Source organism: Capra hircus, unplaced genomic scaffold (assembly GCF_001704415.2).
Source record: "Capra hircus breed San Clemente unplaced genomic scaffold, ASM170441v1, whole genome shotgun sequence".
Classification (NCBI taxonomy): domain Eukaryota; kingdom Metazoa; phylum Chordata; class Mammalia; order Artiodactyla; family Bovidae; genus Capra; species Capra hircus.
In genome coordinates this window covers 104,405-120,818 of record NW_017189840.1, presented here as the reverse complement: position 1 = coordinate 120,818, position 16,414 = coordinate 104,405, and the positions used below count along the sequence as shown (strand labels likewise).

General features: G+C 61.6%; 2 protein-coding genes across 3 annotated transcripts in view; one reads left to right on the top strand and one right to left on the bottom strand.

Annotated features, from left to right (window-relative positions):
* The first annotated feature begins 3,101 nt into the window (after positions 1-3,101).
* Positions 3,102-12,175, top strand: SLC6A8 (solute carrier family 6 member 8). Its single transcript, XM_018044781.1, has 13 exons — positions 3,102-4,023; positions 5,550-5,681; positions 6,497-6,746; positions 7,146-7,278; positions 8,004-8,138; positions 8,264-8,367; positions 8,457-8,581; positions 9,131-9,243; positions 9,369-9,506; positions 9,596-9,698; positions 9,786-9,886; positions 9,978-10,148; positions 10,699-12,175. The coding sequence occupies exons 1-13, from the start codon at positions 3,762-3,764 to the stop codon at positions 10,837-10,839; spliced, it is 1,908 nt and encodes a 635-aa protein (XP_017900270.1). The 5' UTR covers positions 3,102-3,761; the 3' UTR covers positions 10,840-12,175.
* Positions 12,176-15,874: 3,699 nt separating this feature from the next.
* The window catches only part of BCAP31 (B-cell receptor-associated protein 31), a 29,142-nt gene continuing 28,602 nt past the window's right edge, over positions 15,875-16,414 (bottom strand). For both annotated transcript variants that reach the window (XM_018044779.1, XM_018044780.1), the window contains exon 8: positions 15,875-16,233. In XM_018044779.1, coding sequence (XP_017900268.1) covers positions 16,195-16,233 — 39 coding nt within the window. In that variant the 3' untranslated portion in view covers positions 15,875-16,194. The remainder of the gene's footprint in view (positions 16,234-16,414) is intronic.

Sequence of the window (16,414 nt, the reverse complement as noted above, 5' to 3'; positions counted from 1 at the left end):
GATGGTAACTGCAGCCATGAAATGAAAAGACGCTTGCTCCTTGGAAGAAAAGCTATGACCAACCTAGACAGCTTATTAAAAAGCACAGACATAACTTTGCCAACAAAGGTTCGTCTAGTCAAAGCTATGGTTTTTCCAGTAGTCACGTACTGATGTGAGAGTTGGACCATAAAGAAGACTGAGCACTGAAAAACTGATCTTTTTAAACTGTGATGTTGGAGAAGGCTTTTGAGAGCCCCTTGGACTGAAAGGAGATCCAACCAGTCAATCTTAAAGGAAAGCAGTCCTGAATATTCATTGGAAAGACTGATGCTGAAGCTGAAGCTCCAATACTTTGGCCACCTGATGTGACGAACTGACTCACTGGAAAAGACCTTGATGCTGGGAAAGATTGAAGGCAGGTGGAGAAGGGGGTGATAGAGGATGAGATGGTTGGATGGCATCACTGACTTGATGGGCATGAGTTTGAGCAGGCTCCGGGTACTGGTGATGGACAGGGAGGACTGGTGTGCTGCAGTCCATGGGGTTGCAAAAGGTTGGACACGACTGAGTGACTGAGCTGACTGGAAGGGCCATCAATACCTGGGCCCTGCCCGTGGAGGACAGCCTCCTGGCTTTCAGCTGAGGTTCTGCTGCAGCAGAGGGATGTGCTGGCAAAGCCCTGAGACCCCACTGAGGGTTGGAAACCCCTCTGCCTGTGTTCAAACACTGGAGACCTCCCTGTCCGCTGGGGCACTCCCATGGGCTGCTGGGGTCCACACACCAGAGGACCAGTCCATGAACTCCATGTGTCTCCGAAGGCCAGCTCACCTCAGTTGGACGTGGAAGGCTGTGTGGGTGTGGGTGTGGGTCAAGGCCCCCCTCAGCCTCCTCTCCAGCTTCCTGGGCCAGATAGCAGCTGACCTGAACCGTGCAGGACCAGAAGGTGGTAGGCAAGGAAGAAGCACCCCGGGTCATGGCCTGTGGGCCAGCTCCATGAATGTTAGGTGGATCTTCGGTGTGAGGAAACCACACGAGAGGACATGTGGGGAGGGCCTGGTCAGATTTGTGCCACTGAGAGAAGTGTGGGCCACAGGAGGGGGCCACGTGGGGTCCCGGGACTGGAACCAGCCTGTTGCAGCCCCTGAATGCGGACACCCCAGCTCCGAGTGGCTGGAGGTGGTCTCTGAAGGAGCTGGAGCCATTTTCCTCAGCCAGCTCACCCTTGAGAGTTCTCTGGGACCGAGTCACCTCTCCCTGAGAAGCCTCTGACCCCACCATGATTGCGGAAGGTGACAGCTCCCTCCCGTCCTGCCATTGGCCTTGACACGTGTCCCCTGCCCTCCCGGCAAGGTCACAGGGGGTCCCCACTCTTGGCTCTGCTCTTTTCACACCGTGTCCTTCTCAGAAAGTGCCAGCAGTTCACCGTATCCTCCTCCAGCCCTGCGATCCCTCTCCCCGCCAACCTCCTCAGAACAAGCAAGTTGTTACATTCTGGAGGCTCCTTGCCCCAGCCAGGACCTCACCATTCCTGAACTTGTCCCAGCAGTCACGTCACCCAGGTCCCCGCCACAGCCTCCCCTCAGAGGCATCACCCCACCCGGCCTGCAAATGGCGTTCTGCCCCTTCCCCTCTGCCTGCTTTGCTTATATACTCTTTTGCTCTCTCCAAGGTGTCTGGGGGTGCCTGAGCTTGATTGGCCCCTGGCTTCCTCAAGCCATCTTTGGGTCCCATACTCCTCAGTTGCCTGTCTCCCAAGCTGCTTCACTCTGAGGCTGGGCCAGAGCTCCAGATCAGGGCTTCTGAGGAGTCAGGGAACCCTCGTCACCTTGGGAAGGGGGGGTTCCCTGAGCTCCAGGCCCCGCCCCCAGCCTGAGCCCTGAGACCCTGCCAGTCTCCCCCAGCGGCCAGTCAAGGCTCCCAGAGCGAGCTCGGCTGGAGATGCTGCCCCTCCCTCACCTAACAAGCTCAAGCTGGCTCGGACCGGAACTGCTTTTCTTCCTAAAGCCGCCCGGAAGGCTGAGGGTTTAGCTTAACGGGATGAGCCATCTGGGGACTGCAGGGTGGCGCGCTCAGGGGAGCCTGGGACTGGGGGCAGGGGGTTGGAGGTGGGCACAGAGCGCATCTGCAGCCATGATGGTGACCCCCCCCCTGCCCCCTCCTGGGGCTGCTCTCAGTCCTGGAAAATTCCAAACAGGAGGCTCAAGGGCTGCTGGGGAAGCAGCTGAACAACCTGGGTCCTGCTGATCCCTGGGGAGAGAAAAGCGTGGAGCGGAGGCCTTTGGGGGAGGGTCTGTGCACCTGCCAAGCACCAGAGGGCACCCTTACCCTATAGTGCCACAGTCTCCTGCAGGTCGGGCACGTGGAGGGGCCGCAGGAATCCCTCCCACCGTCCACTTGGGTGAAAAAGTGCGGCCTTGTCCATCGGCCAGTCAGGCTTCCCTCGGCCTGTTCAGGAGAGTCAGCGAGCGCTGTCACTCCGAGCGCTGTCACTCCGACAACCGGGACACTGACAGACCAAGGCTGTCTCCCTGGGGGGTGTGGGGGACCCAAGGGCAGGAGACAGGGTCTCGGCAAAGCCCCTCAGCACACCTGGAGACAGACCCCCACACCGCCACCGCAGCCTTTCTGAGGGGGCTCGCTGGGCCCAGTGCTTCAGCAGGTAGAAGCAGCCTGCACCCCTGAGGTGGTGTCACGGGGCCCGGAAGCTGGAGGCCTTGGTACCCAACCTCGGCTGGGACTCAGAGATGGGCCAGGCTGCAAGAAGGAGGTTGGGGCGGGGGGCGCCCCAGGATGTCCAATAAGGTAGCCAGGCCAGCGGCTGGCCTCGAAGCGGGAAGGGCAAGTGAGGTGGCTGGACGGTGCTCCGGGCCCGGAGGAACCCGGGATCAGGGGCGGCTGGGCCCCGGGAAGGAGGCGCTGGCGGGCGCCCCAGGTAGCCGGCGGCCTCCAGCGGGAGCGGAGCCTCTGGTTCTGGAGAAGGGCGGGAGGAGGTGGGCGGGGTGACCAGGGCGGGGGGGCGGGCACCCGGAGGGGGAGGGGCGAGGCCCGTCCGCGGGGGCGGGGCGAGAGTGACGTCACCCTGGAGACGGTTCATAAGCGGCCAGTAGTCCGGCCAAAGAGGAGAGGCGAGATCAGAACGGGGTGGTGAGTCGCTGAGCTCGCTGCGGCCCGGAGAGCGGCTAAAGCCGCTGCCGCCGCCGCCGCCGCCGCCGCCGCCGCTGCTGAGAAGGAGGGGCGAACGCCTAGGCCGCCGCAGACGCGGGAGCCGCAGGCGAGTCGGGCAGCCCGCGCCGGGCCGGGCCGGGCCGCAGCGGGGGGAGGGGGGGAGAGCGCGGGAGGTGCGGGCCGCAGGCTCCTGCTCCTGCTCCGGCCGCCGCTTGCAGACAGGGGGCTGCGGATGCCGCCCGCGCCCCGGCTAGGCTGAGCCTCAGGCCGGGCGAGCAACTGCCGCCGCCGCCGCCGCGGGAGCTGCGGGCAGGAGCCTCGGGAGCCGTCGCCGCCGCCCGATCGGGCCCCGCCGCCGCCCGCGAGCCCCCGGGCCCCCGACACACATGAGATTCTTTAGGCTCACTTTCAAGTGCTTCGTGGACTGCTTCTGACCGCGCCGCCCCCGCTGTCCCGCACCCCGCCCGCCTCCCGCCCGCCGCCCCGACCCCCCGGTCCGGCCGTCCTCGGCCCCCGGCGGGCCCGCGCCTTCGGGGCCTTTATCCCCCTCTGCGCCGCTGGCGACCCCGCGCCTGTCTGCCCGCCTGCCCCCGCGGGCCACCGTGCCCCCGGCCATGGCCAACAAGAGCGCGGAGAACGGCATCTACAGCGTGTCCGGCGAGGAGAAGAAGGGCCCCCTAATCGCGCCCGGGCCCGACGGAGCCTCGGCCAAGGGCGACGGCCCCGCGGCCCTGGGGGCGCCCGGCAGCCTCCTGGCCGTTCCGCCGCGCGAGACCTGGACGCGCCAGATGGACTTCATCATGTCGTGCGTGGGCTTCGCCGTGGGCCTGGGCAACGTGTGGCGCTTCCCCTACCTGTGCTACAAGAACGGCGGAGGTGAGTGCCGGGCCCCTCCCTAGCCCCACCGGGGCAGCAGGGCGAAGTCCAGGGGGTGGGGAGGCCCCCGGGCCGGCGAGGGAGGGGAAGGGCCGGGGGGCCGCCCCTTGCCCGCCGTCGCCGCTCGGTGGCCCAGCCAGGCGGCCACCCCCCTGGCCGGTCATGTGCCTGGCAACGTGGTGGGGGAGGGGGCCTGCGAAGGAAGCCTCGAGCTGTGTCCGCCCCCCACCCCAGCACCACCACCCGCAAGTGACTGGCCACTGAGGTGGCCGGGCGAGGCCTCCCGCCTCGGGGGAGGCCTCAGAGGTGAGGAGCCCTGGATGCCCCCTCCGATCAGGCACACAAGTGGCACATTGTGCCGGCCCCCCACGTGTGCACACACGAACACACACACAATGGGCCACTCTGTCCCTCCCCCTGCCTTCCCCTCCCTTCCCTTCTCTCTCTTCCTCTTGCCTCCCCTCCCCTCCCCTCCCCTCCCCTCGAGCCTGGGCCTGGAACACTGGGTGCCGGAGCCAGGCTTGGGAAGCCGGCAGCCCGGGCCGCCTGGCGCCATTGCTGGACACACTGTATGCACACCCCATGCCTGCCCGCCCCAGCCCAGCTTAGCAACAGCGATGGGCACGCGTGTGTCCTGTGACTGCAAAGCTGCCCCAGGGGGGTGGTGGGAAAAGCCGCAGGGACGAGGCGGCAGGCGGGAAACTGAGGCTCAGAGCAAAGGCCTTGGCCCAAGGTCACAGCAGGAGGATGCGGAGACCGCAGGCCCAGCCAAGCGGCAGCCAAAGCTTAGCCTTTTGAGTAGTTGCCTGGTGAGCTGGGGCAAGGGTCGGGGGCCTGGAGGGGAGGGGTCCTCCACCCCCATCCTGGGCGCTCCTGTCTTGTTGTACCTGCCAGGCTCCCCCAACTTGGTCACTTCCTGTCCTTACTTAGCAACCCTTTCAGATACCCTGCACTCTGCTCACTGGTAGACAACTCTACCCACCCACCTTCTTCCTGGGCCTTCAGATGTGCAGGCAAGAGGCTCCCTTCCCTTACCCAAGCCCAGTGGGTCCCCAGGCCCGAGTGCCAACCACAGCCAACAGGCATGAGCATGCACACTCATTCATGCCCTCACAGTTCCTTCCTCTGCCGCCCAGCAAACTGCGGCTCAAGGGGTGGCTTGTATCCACAAGTGCGTGTCTCTGCCGTGCCCGTTAGTTAGCTCACCCTCGGTGAGTAGGGGCCAAAGCCCTATAGGGAAAAGGGGCTCTCAGGAAACCAGAAGGAAATGGGGTTCTGCCCGATGCCCGCCCCCCCCGCAAGACTATTCACCTTGGGCTCCTGAGTCAGCGGCCACCCCTTATACTGATTCACTCAGTGGGAAGTTATCATGGCCTGGGTGGAGCCTGAAGGTGGGGCTCCACCCACCCCCCAGGGCTTGGGAAGGCCCTGGGCCGTCTTACCGTACTTGTGTAGTTCTGGTCAGGTCCCCTGCCTGGCCAAGGGGCAACCCTGTGCAAGTGCCCACCTCCAGCTTTGTTCCCCAGGTGTATTCCTTATTCCCTACGTCCTGATTGCCCTGATTGGAGGAATCCCCATCTTCTTCTTGGAGATATCGCTGGGCCAGTTCATGAAGGCCGGCAGCATCAACGTCTGGAATATCTGCCCCCTGTTCAAAGGTGAGCAGCTCTGGCAGCCCCTGTGTGACCCCTGTGGACCTCTGCCTTTCTCCACCCCTGGGACAAAGATGGTACCCACTATAGTAAACCTCATCCTGTCTGAGCACCAGGCTTGGCATATGGCCCCCAAGCTGCGAGGACTTGAAGACCACCTACCTGGGTGACCCTGGTGGGGGCAGAGAGGATGGACCTCTCCCCGTCCCCGCCGGGCGAGAAAGCCCTGTCCAGCACCCTTGGGGCTGGAAGGAGGGTGGCTGAGTGTGAGACACGATGGCAGGAAAAGCTGAAGGAGCTGACAGTAGGCTGTGGCACAGACTCACGAAGTGACTGGCTGAGGTTGCCCCTGAGAGGGTGACTGTCTCCCACCCTGCCCCAGGTTCCCAGTTGGGAGGGGCGGGAAACAGGTGAAGGCTTGCCCTTCCTTCACCCATCATGCTGGCAGTGGGACTCAGGGGATGACAGGTGTGAGACTAGGGAAACAGGACTTGCTTCTCATGCTGGGATGTGTGCTTGTCCGAGGGCTGGGGAGGAAGCAAGAGACTGGGGGAGAAACAGGGCCTGATTTTTGGCCACAGATTGAGAGGTCTGCCTGGCCTGGGGCACTTGTACAAGGAAAGTTGGGGGCTCAGAGGGGTCTGGGTGGACAGCAACAGAAGGGTCTGGTTGCACTGAGGGGGGTCAAAGTCAGGAGATGTGGGGAGCAGGATGTTAGGGGCCCAGCAGGGACCACTGGCACTGCCCGGTCAGCAGATTGTGGGAGCAATGGGGGGCTGGCCAGGGATGAGCCTGGATAGAGACTCTCCCCTGCTCCCCAGGCCTGGGCTATGCCTCCATGGTGATCGTCTTCTACTGCAACACCTATTACATCATGGTGCTGGCCTGGGGCTTCTATTATCTGGTGAAGTCCTTCACCACCACGCTGCCCTGGGCCACGTGTGGCCACACGTGGAACACTCCTGATTGTGTGGAGATCTTCCGCCACGAAGACTGTGCCAATGCCACCATGGCCAACCTCACATGTGACCAGCTTGCCGACCGCCGGTCCCCAGTCATCGAGTTCTGGGAGTGAGTCAAAGCACCTCGGAGCGAGGCCTAGTCTGTCTTGCCTCCTGCATGTAGCTTGTGTGTGCACGTGTGTGTATGTGCATGTGCGCACAGGTACATGCACATGGGTGTGTCCCGGGCCCCGCCCTGGAGGCATTCCATCACGGATGCAGAGCAGGCTGTGCCTGCCTGGGGAGGGAAGCAGGAACTGCTGTTGGGCCCACTGGGGATGGCATGGCGCTGGGCCGCCTGGGGGTCCAGGCACACAGACTGCAGGGACTCCAGGCTGGGGACTTAACCAGGCCTCCCAGAAGCACCAATGGGACCAGTTAGACTCGAGCTGCCAGAGCAATGCCACCCAGGACAACCCCAGTCTCTTGGCCTCTGCAGGCGCAACTCTCATGGGCTTTCCTTCTCCAGGAACAAAGTCTTGCGGCTCTCCGGAGGGCTGGAGGTGCCGGGGGCCCTCAACTGGGAGGTGACCCTGTGTCTGCTGACCTGCTGGGTGCTGGTCTATTTCTGTGTCTGGAAGGGGGTCAAGTCAACAGGCAAGGTATAGCCGGGGGAGACCCTGGGGCTGGGTCACCACTGCCTGGGCGTGGGGTGCAGCTGCCAGGGACCACTGCTGCCACGGGAGGTGACTGCATCAGGGGTTGTACTTCAGTCCGGCCCCTGAGCCCCACTGCCCCCGCAGTGGCTGCCCCTTCCCTGGGGGTGGGGCATCCCTGTCCAGCCTTCCCACCCTCCCAGTTTCTGTCAGTTCCGGCTCAGGTTTAGGGTTCTGGTCAGTTTTAGGGTGTGGGTAGACCCGGTCTACTGCCTGTTTCTATCCCCTGATGTGTGGCCTAGAGGGCCCCAGCGGGAAGCCTGGACACATCGCTCCTTCAGGGGCCCACTGTCCGGCTGGGGGGACCACTGAACAGACACAAAATAAGACAGCGTGCTGAGCAGGTGGACCTGCTTGGGAGGCAGACACCTTCAGTGTTATCTCACTCTTACCTGTCTCTGGCGGGCTGAGTTCTAATCCCAAGGACCTTGCGAGCACATGACCTAGAGGCAGGGGACCAGGGAGCATGGGACCTGACCCTGTACCCCCTCCCTGCAGCTAACCTTGCTTGCTTTGGCGCTGCCAGTACCCCAGCTGAGCACAGTCTCCTTTGGGAGCCATGGCTCTGACTAGAAGGCAGGGTAGGGGGCGGTGGTTTGAGTGGCCAGCATGAGGGGGGTACTGCAGCCTTCCCAGCAGGACCCCGCTCTGAGCAGCCCGACCCCCCCCAGATCGTGTATTTCACCGCTACATTCCCCTATGTGGTCCTCGTTGTGCTGCTGGTGCGCGGAGTGCTGCTACCTGGCGCTTTGGATGGCATCATCTACTATCTCAAGCCTGACTGGTCAAAGCTGGCATCCCCTCAGGTGAGGGAGAGCAGAGGGAGGGGACACGGTGGTGGTGGGAGACAGGGCAGGAGATAGGCACCCCAGCAGGGCTTCCCACACCTTCTCTTCCCTGGCTCACCTCCTCTTCCCTGGCTCACTTCCAGGTATGGATTGACGCAGGGACACAGATCTTCTTCTCTTATGCCATCGGCTTGGGGGCTCTCACCGCCCTGGGCAGCTACAATCGCTTCAACAACAACTGCTACAAGTAGGCACTGTAGCCAGCCGCCCCTGCCCTGCCCTACCCACCTGTGGGCGACAGGCAGTCTCAAGAGCCTGCGTGTCCCCCGTCCACAGGGATGCCATCATACTCGCCCTCATCAACAGCGGGACCAGCTTCTTTGCAGGCTTCGTGGTGTTCTCCATCCTGGGCTTCATGGCCACAGAACAGGGCGTGCACATCTCCAAGGTAGCAGAATCAGGTAAAGAACCCCCAGCCCCAGCAAGCCCCAGCCGGGCTTCTGGAGCCGCAGCTGGACCACGGATATGAACACACACAAATAGCCATTGTGAGAAATGGGGAAAAGTCCAACTCAATTTGTCCCATCAGTGTGGGCCAGGAGGAGGCCTGGCTGAGCTCAGGGCCGGAGCCCCAAGCCTCCATCCAGGGGCCTCGGGGTGTGTCCTCCTTGCCAGAGTGTTGCCCAGGGAAAGGGTGGCCTTTTCTGGGTCTGTGGGGACCTGTGACTGCAATGGCTGCTGGAACCCAGGCCCCAAAGGCTGAGCCAGACATCCCCGTTGCAGGTGTCAGTCTACCAAGGGCCTGCGGGAACCTGCCATCGTGGTCCCTGGCATGGCCCACACACAGGGGTGGGAGTGGCCCAGTGATACTTTGCCACAAGTGGGAAGTCCTCTGTCCACAGGGTACCCTGCCATAGTTCATTACCCTGGTGCTGGGGGGCAGGGTGGGGTGAGGGACAAGATGTGGGTGGGGGGCTCTGGATGTCCACACCCCGCACCTTCTCCCTCAGGCCCTGGCCTGGCTTTCATTGCCTATCCGCGGGCCGTCACACTGATGCCCGTGGCTCCGCTCTGGGCAGCCCTGTTCTTCTTCATGCTGTTGCTGCTTGGTCTCGACAGCCAGGTTTGCAAGGGGTTGTGGGCCTAAGAGGTGTGTGATGGGGGGTGGTCATGGGCCTAGGGCACCCTGGGCACCAGGAGACAGTGGGTGGGCAGGGGAGGGGCCCGGCCTGAGTTGCCCGGCTACAGTTTGTAGGTGTTGAAGGCTTCATCACTGGCCTGCTGGACCTCCTCCCAGCCTCCTACTACTTCCGGTTCCAAAGGGAGATCTCCGTGGCCCTCTGCTGCACCATCTGCTTTGTCATCGACCTCTCCATGGTGACTGATGTGAGTACGAGTGGGACGTGGGCTGCCCACCCCTACCCCTCCTTGCAGGCGGCCAGCTGCCAGCCCCCCTGACCTGGCCCCCTCCGCAGGGCGGGATGTATGTCTTCCAGCTGTTTGACTACTACTCAGCCAGTGGCACCACGCTGCTCTGGCAGGCCTTCTGGGAGTGTGTGGTGGTCGCCTGGGTGTACGGTAGGTCGGGGTCAACAGGCGAGCCAGGCTGGGGCAGTCAGGGGCAGTGGTGGGCGTCTCGAGCTCTGGCCTGCCCTGTCTCTGCAGGAGCTGATCGCTTCATGGACGACGTGGCCTGCATGATCGGGTACCGACCTTGCCCCTGGATGAAATGGTGCTGGTCTTTCTTCACCCCACTGGTGTGCATGGTAAGGGAGAAGGCCGGGCAGGGTGCAGGGCACCCAGGGGCCAGCTGGCCGTGGCTCCTGGGGATGAGTGCCAAGCTTCTCTCACCCACAGGGCATCTTCATCTTCAACATGGTCTACCACGAGCCGCTGGTCTACAACAATACCTACGTGTACCCATGGTGGGGCGAGGCTGTGGGCTGGGCCTTTGCGCTCTCCTCCATGCTGTGTGTGCCCCTCCACCTCCTGGGCTGCCTCCTCAGGGCCAAGGGGACCATGGCTGAGGTCAGTGCCCCATGCCCCCCTCCATCCACGGCCCCCCCTTGGGTCCAGACAGGACCTCCAGGGTGCCTGGGGTGCCCTCGATGGGGTATAGGTGGAAGAGAAGTGGGCCCTCCAGGGCCTCAGGTCATGAGAGATCTGTCCCCAGCTTCTGTTTTTACAGCCACTCAACCCTCCACTGGCTTCCCTGGTAGCTCAGACGGTAAAGCGTCTGCCTGCTATGTAGAAGACCCAGGTTTGATCCCTGGGTTGGGAAGATCCCCCTGGAGAAGGAAATGGCCGCCCACTCCAGTACCCTTGCCTGGAAAAATCCCATGGACAGAGGAACCTGGTGGGCGACAGTCCATGGGGTCACAGTCAACTGAGCGACTGCACTCACTCGACCCTCCCCTAAACCTGGTTTCCCTAGTGCAGGTGTCACAGCCTGGCCAGCGACCCCAGGAGGGCTGGTCTGGGGCTCCAAGTTGGCGGCAGGTGGCGGGAAGTGGCCAGAGGCCCAGGGTGAGCGGGGGCCCCTCCCCAGGCACTCAAGGCGCCCCCCTCTCTCCCACAGCGCTGGCAGCACCTGACGCAGCCCATCTGGGGCCTCCACCACCTGGAATACAGAGCTCAAGACTCGGATGTCAGGGGCCTGACCACCCTGACCCCAGTGTCTGAGAGCAGCAAGGTGGTGGTGGTGGAGAGCGTCATGTGACGGGCCCCCGGCACCAGCTCCCCCTCTTGTAGCCATAGCACCCCTGCTTTAGCACCCCCCACGCCTCCCGGGGGGCTTACCTTTCCCTGCCACTCAACGGGGGTCTGCCTGCCTGGGGTGGGGGGAGGGGAGGAAGCACCAGAGTGCTTATAACTCAACTTTTTTTTTCCATTTTTAATAAAACACCAAAAAAATACCACAACCCACCAAAAATAGATGCCTCCCCCCACCCCCATAATCAAGCTGGTGCACACGCTGCTCCCCAGCATTACCCCCCCCCCCGCCCACCGCTAGTACCCGCTGCAGTCTCACCTCAGCGCGCTGCTCCCTGCCTGCCTCTCCAGGTTCTGCCCGACACACCCTTGGGTGGCCCCCACCCCAGAGGTGGCAGTGTGGGGCCCAGGATTGGAGAGCAGAGGGGGAAGGTGGGGGGCACAGCTGCAGAACCAAGGCAGATACTTCAGCTGGGCTAGACCCCTCTCCCCATCCCTGATCTAGACGCTTAGAGAGCCAGCCAGCAATGGGACCTTCGGTTCCTGCGCCAATTGCCACCAATATCAATTGTGTGAGCTTGTGTATGAGTGCACGTGTGTGTGAGTACATAGGGTATAGATCTCTTCTCTCTTAGCAATGGTGAATACCAGGTGTAAGTTGTGCCTGTGGGCAAATGAGGCTTGTATTTTGCACATTTTATAAAAACTTGAGAGATTTCTGCTTGTATATTTCTAAGAGAAACACCCCAATGTCCCTCTCCTTGCCATGCCCTGTCCCTTTCAGCCCCTCTTATACCTGTGCCCCCCAGCCAAGGAGTGTGAATTTCTAGATCTAATTTTCATAGGCAAAACAGAAGCTTCAAGCTATCAAGTGTGCAAGTCCATCGTGTGGGTATGCATGTGCAGTCCCCAGCCCCAGACCAGTGGAAAAGAGCAAGGTGGTGGGGGGAGACTCACTGGGTGTCCCCACAAGTCAAGGGTGTTGGCCGGTGCATTACCATGGGGGCCCGGGGCTTCCCACCTGGCCTGCTTAGGCTGGCCCCCACCCTGCCCTCTGGGATGGGCACCACCACTGCAGGGACCCAAGGTGGGCACCAGCCTAGGTATGGCTCCCACCTGAGAGCTTCAGGCTGATACCCTGTCCATGTCTCAAATCCTCCATGTGGCAGGTTCACTGAACCATGTGTGTCGTGTCTAGTCCTGAAGGGGCCCTTGAGGGGCTTCCCTCACACCCTGACATGGGCTGGATGGGTGGGGCTGGGGGAGGGCCAGGGTCCAGTGGGGACGCCCTTACTGTGCTAAAAGCCACTGCAAACAGCAATAAAGACATCATTTTCCAAAGATGGCTTCTGCTTGTCAGCTGTTGGGGGGCAGTCAGGGGATGAAGGGGTATGAGCCCTCCCCACCTTGAGTGGCTTCCCTGGGCAAGTGTTGGTTCTAAGGTCTGTACACCTGGCATAGTTCCAGGAACAGTGTAGGGAGCTGACATACATGGGGCCCAAGGGCAACTAAAAAGGAACACACCAAGCAGGGTAGGTGGGTGTTAAGTCTGGGCTCTAGCTTCTCAAGGGTGCTCCTCTGAGAGCAGGTAGGGCCCTGGGGAAGGTTGGTCACTGGGCAGGACCAGGGCACTAGCAGGTGCAGTCACCAGGTAAGTGACCTACCTACACCTGATGCTGGGAAAGATGGAGGGCAGGAGAAGGGGGTGGTGGAGGATGAGATGGTTGGATGACATCACTGACCCCATGGACATGCTGCAGTCCATAGGGTTGCAAAGAGTTGCGCACAACTTGGCAACTGAACAACAGGTTTGTGGATGGCTGGGACCCCCAAGAAGAGTGGTGTTGCCAGGCCCTGCACTAGGAAGACAAGGAGGTTCAGAGGGGACAGTGTTATCTACCAAGTAGAAATGTCTAGACAAGGAGTTTGAAGTTCTAGAAAGTCTGCACTGTAGACAGAACTTTGGAAGTTCTCATTACATAAAGACGGCCCTGAGCCTGGATGAGTCCCTGGGCAGCTAGAGAGGGAGCCTTGGCCCAGGCACCGAGCCCTGGGGCCCTGGGACACTCTGGACACAGAGTGGGGGCTGGCTGCAGAGTCAGGAAAGTTGGGAGGGACACCCCTCCACCACCCAGAACACACATGTGAGGGCCCACCATCCTCTCCAGGTGTCAGGGAGGAGGGGATGATGGGCTCTGTCGGAGCTTTGGTGATCAGATCACACAGGACAAGAGAAATCTGGGGCAAGGGGAAATGCAAAAACCTGATCGGGATGGCATTAAGGGGTGGAAACAACCCAAGTCTCTGCAGAGAGGAACAAGGAGGAGCTCCATCCTGAAAACTGAGGGAAATTCTGACAAGATGGATGAACCTCTGAGACATGACACGTGGAAAGCAGCTGGAAGACACATCCTGTGTGACTTGACCTCTCTGAGGAGTGCAATTCCAAGAGAAAGTGGGGGGAGGGGTAAATTAGTGTTCAATGGGGACAGTGTCCGTTTGGAGAGAGGGAACAGTTCAGGAGATGCACAATGGGGATGGCTGCACACGACGGAAATGCACTTACTGCCATTCAACTGCCATCCTGAAAATGATTCTGGGGGAGGTTTGAGACTACACACGCTTTGGCACGAGGTTTCAGAGGGGCTGGGAAGAAGTGGACCAAGGAAATCCATTCAGGATCCATCCAGAGTAACAGGAGGGAGGGTGGGGTGAGACACAGACATGGGTGGCCAGGGCCAGTCTGCTTATCAGCTGAGGCGGGCCTTCCCGGGGTGGGCATCAAGGTAGGGTACCGGCTGCCTGCTCTGAATGCCAGCCTGGGCAGAAGGGATGGGGTGACCCTTCAGAGAAAACAGAGAACTGGCTCCTCTTCAGTCCCTCACAGGCCATTCCCCCTGTTTAGCCAGGCAGCGACCCCTTAGTGAGGGGAGGGCCTGAGCTCTCAACTGGACAGCCAGGGGTGGGCTCTGACTTGTGCCAGTCATAAGCAAACGCTCTGGTGGTCACCAAGGAGAACCTGGACAGGGTGTAGGTCACTGGAGCCTGGGGAAGAATATCAGCTGAGTAGGCCCCACCCCAAGTCAAGCTGGGCCTCTGGAACCTCGGCTGGCGGAGGCACCTCCCTGGCGAGATGGTGGCCCAGCCCCTGCAGTGCCAACGCCTGGCCTGCCAACCCAACCCTTGTCCCACCCTTCTCTGAAAGGCTCCTCATCCTACAAGCTTCTGCTCTCACCACACCCACAACCCCAAGAAGCCCGTGCGCTGGTGGGTCAGCGCCACCAGTGTGGCTTTCCCAAAAAGGCCCTCACACCCTCCAACTCAACAGTCCCTGCTGCCCCAGGCCCTCGCCACTCCACACCCTGCATGTGCTGTCGTGTCTGCCTCTTCGCGAACCAATGGACTGTAGCCCACCAGGCTCCTCTGTCTGGGGAAGTTTCCAGGCCAGAATACTGGAGTGGGTTGCCATTTCCTCCTCCAGGGGATCTTCTGACCCTGAGTCACACCAGCTCCTTCACATCTCCATTCTTCTAGCCATGGCCGTGCCTTGGCTCACATCCTTGTCACCTCTTGCCAAATGGCCTCCAGGCCACCTGCCACCAGGCAAGACTCAGAAAACATCAACAGCGCAGTAAGGGGCACTTGACAGAGGTCATGCTGCTTGGCTGGGTCCTGTTAACTAGGGAACCCGTCCCTGCAGTAGACAGAGGACATGCAGACCAGCAGTGAGAGAGACAGGCCAGAAGATGGATCAGCCCAGCCCCGTGGTGACCACGAGGTTACCAGAGGTGCAAGCAAGGCAGAGACTATTGGGTACAGTGGCTTACAGCCCCACTCTAAGCAGAGGCTGCCGGCTGACAGCAGCCTTCAGAATGGGCCAGAGCGGGGAGTGCCCACAGCTGGCCCTCCAGTCTTAAACAAGGTGGACACCATGCTTTCCACTTTTAAGAGTTGGCCATCCCCGTCACTCTTTTCTCGTCCCCAGCTAGCTGCTTCCCTTCCGCCCAGCCCAGGGAACCTAAGGGCCCACAGTGTGGACTTTGGCCTGCAGGAGTTCAGAGCAACGCGAGCTCAGCGAGGCCAAGGTAGTCAGGGAACACTTCCTGGAAAAGTGGGACGAGCTCTCAGCCTTGGCATAGCAACCAGAGGGTGTCATCTGCAGCCTCCCTCCACGGCAGACACCACCTAGAAGGCTGCCCGGAAAGGGGGGTGGCACTCTCCATGAGAACGTGGGCAAAGAACACTGCTGAAGGGAGCCACCAGCCTGAGCCTGGTGGGAGAAGCTGGTGCTCAATGCTGGCTGTCTGCACTCCCGTTTCCAGGCACCCCTGAATACCGACAAAAAACACCTCCGACCTGCCCCCAACCCCTCTCACCCAGTCCTCAGAAGCAGAAAAACACTAGAACCTCGTTGATGGCAGCCACCTGCCAAGGCAGCCCAGGGGGTGTCCAGGCCAGAGCAGGCCCATGGGGTGGCGGAGGGGACCGCAAGAGACACCTGGAGGCTCTGCCCACTGCCTCTGTTTGCCCTTGGCCAGGCATAGGTCACCACCAAGGGCACGTCTTCACTCTCTCTGGCATTAGTCAGAGGTCATTCTGGAAACCTTCAGGAGGAGGCGGGGCAGGGAGGGACTAGTGGCACTCTGCCATGCTCTATCTGGCCTCAATGTGATGAACAGGACCCAGAGGAGGCGGGCGAGGCTGCCACCCGGAAGCCCAGTGGGTTCCCTGTGTCTCCCGAGCTCCCCTGGGCCCAGGAAGATGACGGGGCCAACATGCCCCACGTGGCCGTCAAGCCAGGCCTGGCCTGGGGTGCCCGAGGCAGGGCATAGATGGGGCAAGTGCAAGCCTGCACCTGGCCTGGGAGGAGGGAGCCTTTGGGAATTAGAACAAAGGCAGGGAAAAGCGTCCTGCAGGCCTCTGGGGCCAAGCCTGGGGCCAGGGTCTCTGCCCGAGCTGCCTGCCATCAGTGTCTCAGCTGGTCCAGGCGGGGGGATCACAAGGCGGCCTCCCCGCGGCCTCAGTCACACGCACGCAGCACAAACATGACACAACAGACTTTATTGCCCCCCACAAAGCTATTCTTCCTGCTCTGCCTGCCTTGCGGCAGGACCGGAGGAGAGGGGCCTTAGGAGCCCAGAATATCAGCATGCGACATCGAGGGGCTTAGCCCAGTGGGAAGCAAGCCCCGCCGCAGCCTGGCTCATTCTGGTGGGGGAGGGGGACCCGGATCCCCTAAGGAATGCAGGCAGTGCATGGAACAGCAAGCGGCATGAGGGAACAGAAGCGCAAAGGAGAGAATGGCGGTACCGAGCGAGGCCAGGCCCTCCAGCGGTAGCCGGCTGTGGGCGGCCGGGGAGCATCACTCCTCCTTCTTGTCCGAGGGGCCATCTACTGCCGCCTGCAGAGGAGACAGAAGATTGCACAGCGGTGGAGGGGGGCAGGGTGCACTCCTCCCCTTTGCCTTCCAGTCCCCTCAGCCCCAAAGACCCAGCCGGGCGCCCCTTTCACCACATGCCAGGCAGCCGATGAGCCTGGGAAGCCCCTCCTGAGCAGCCCCTCACTGAAGCTGCTGCTCTTTC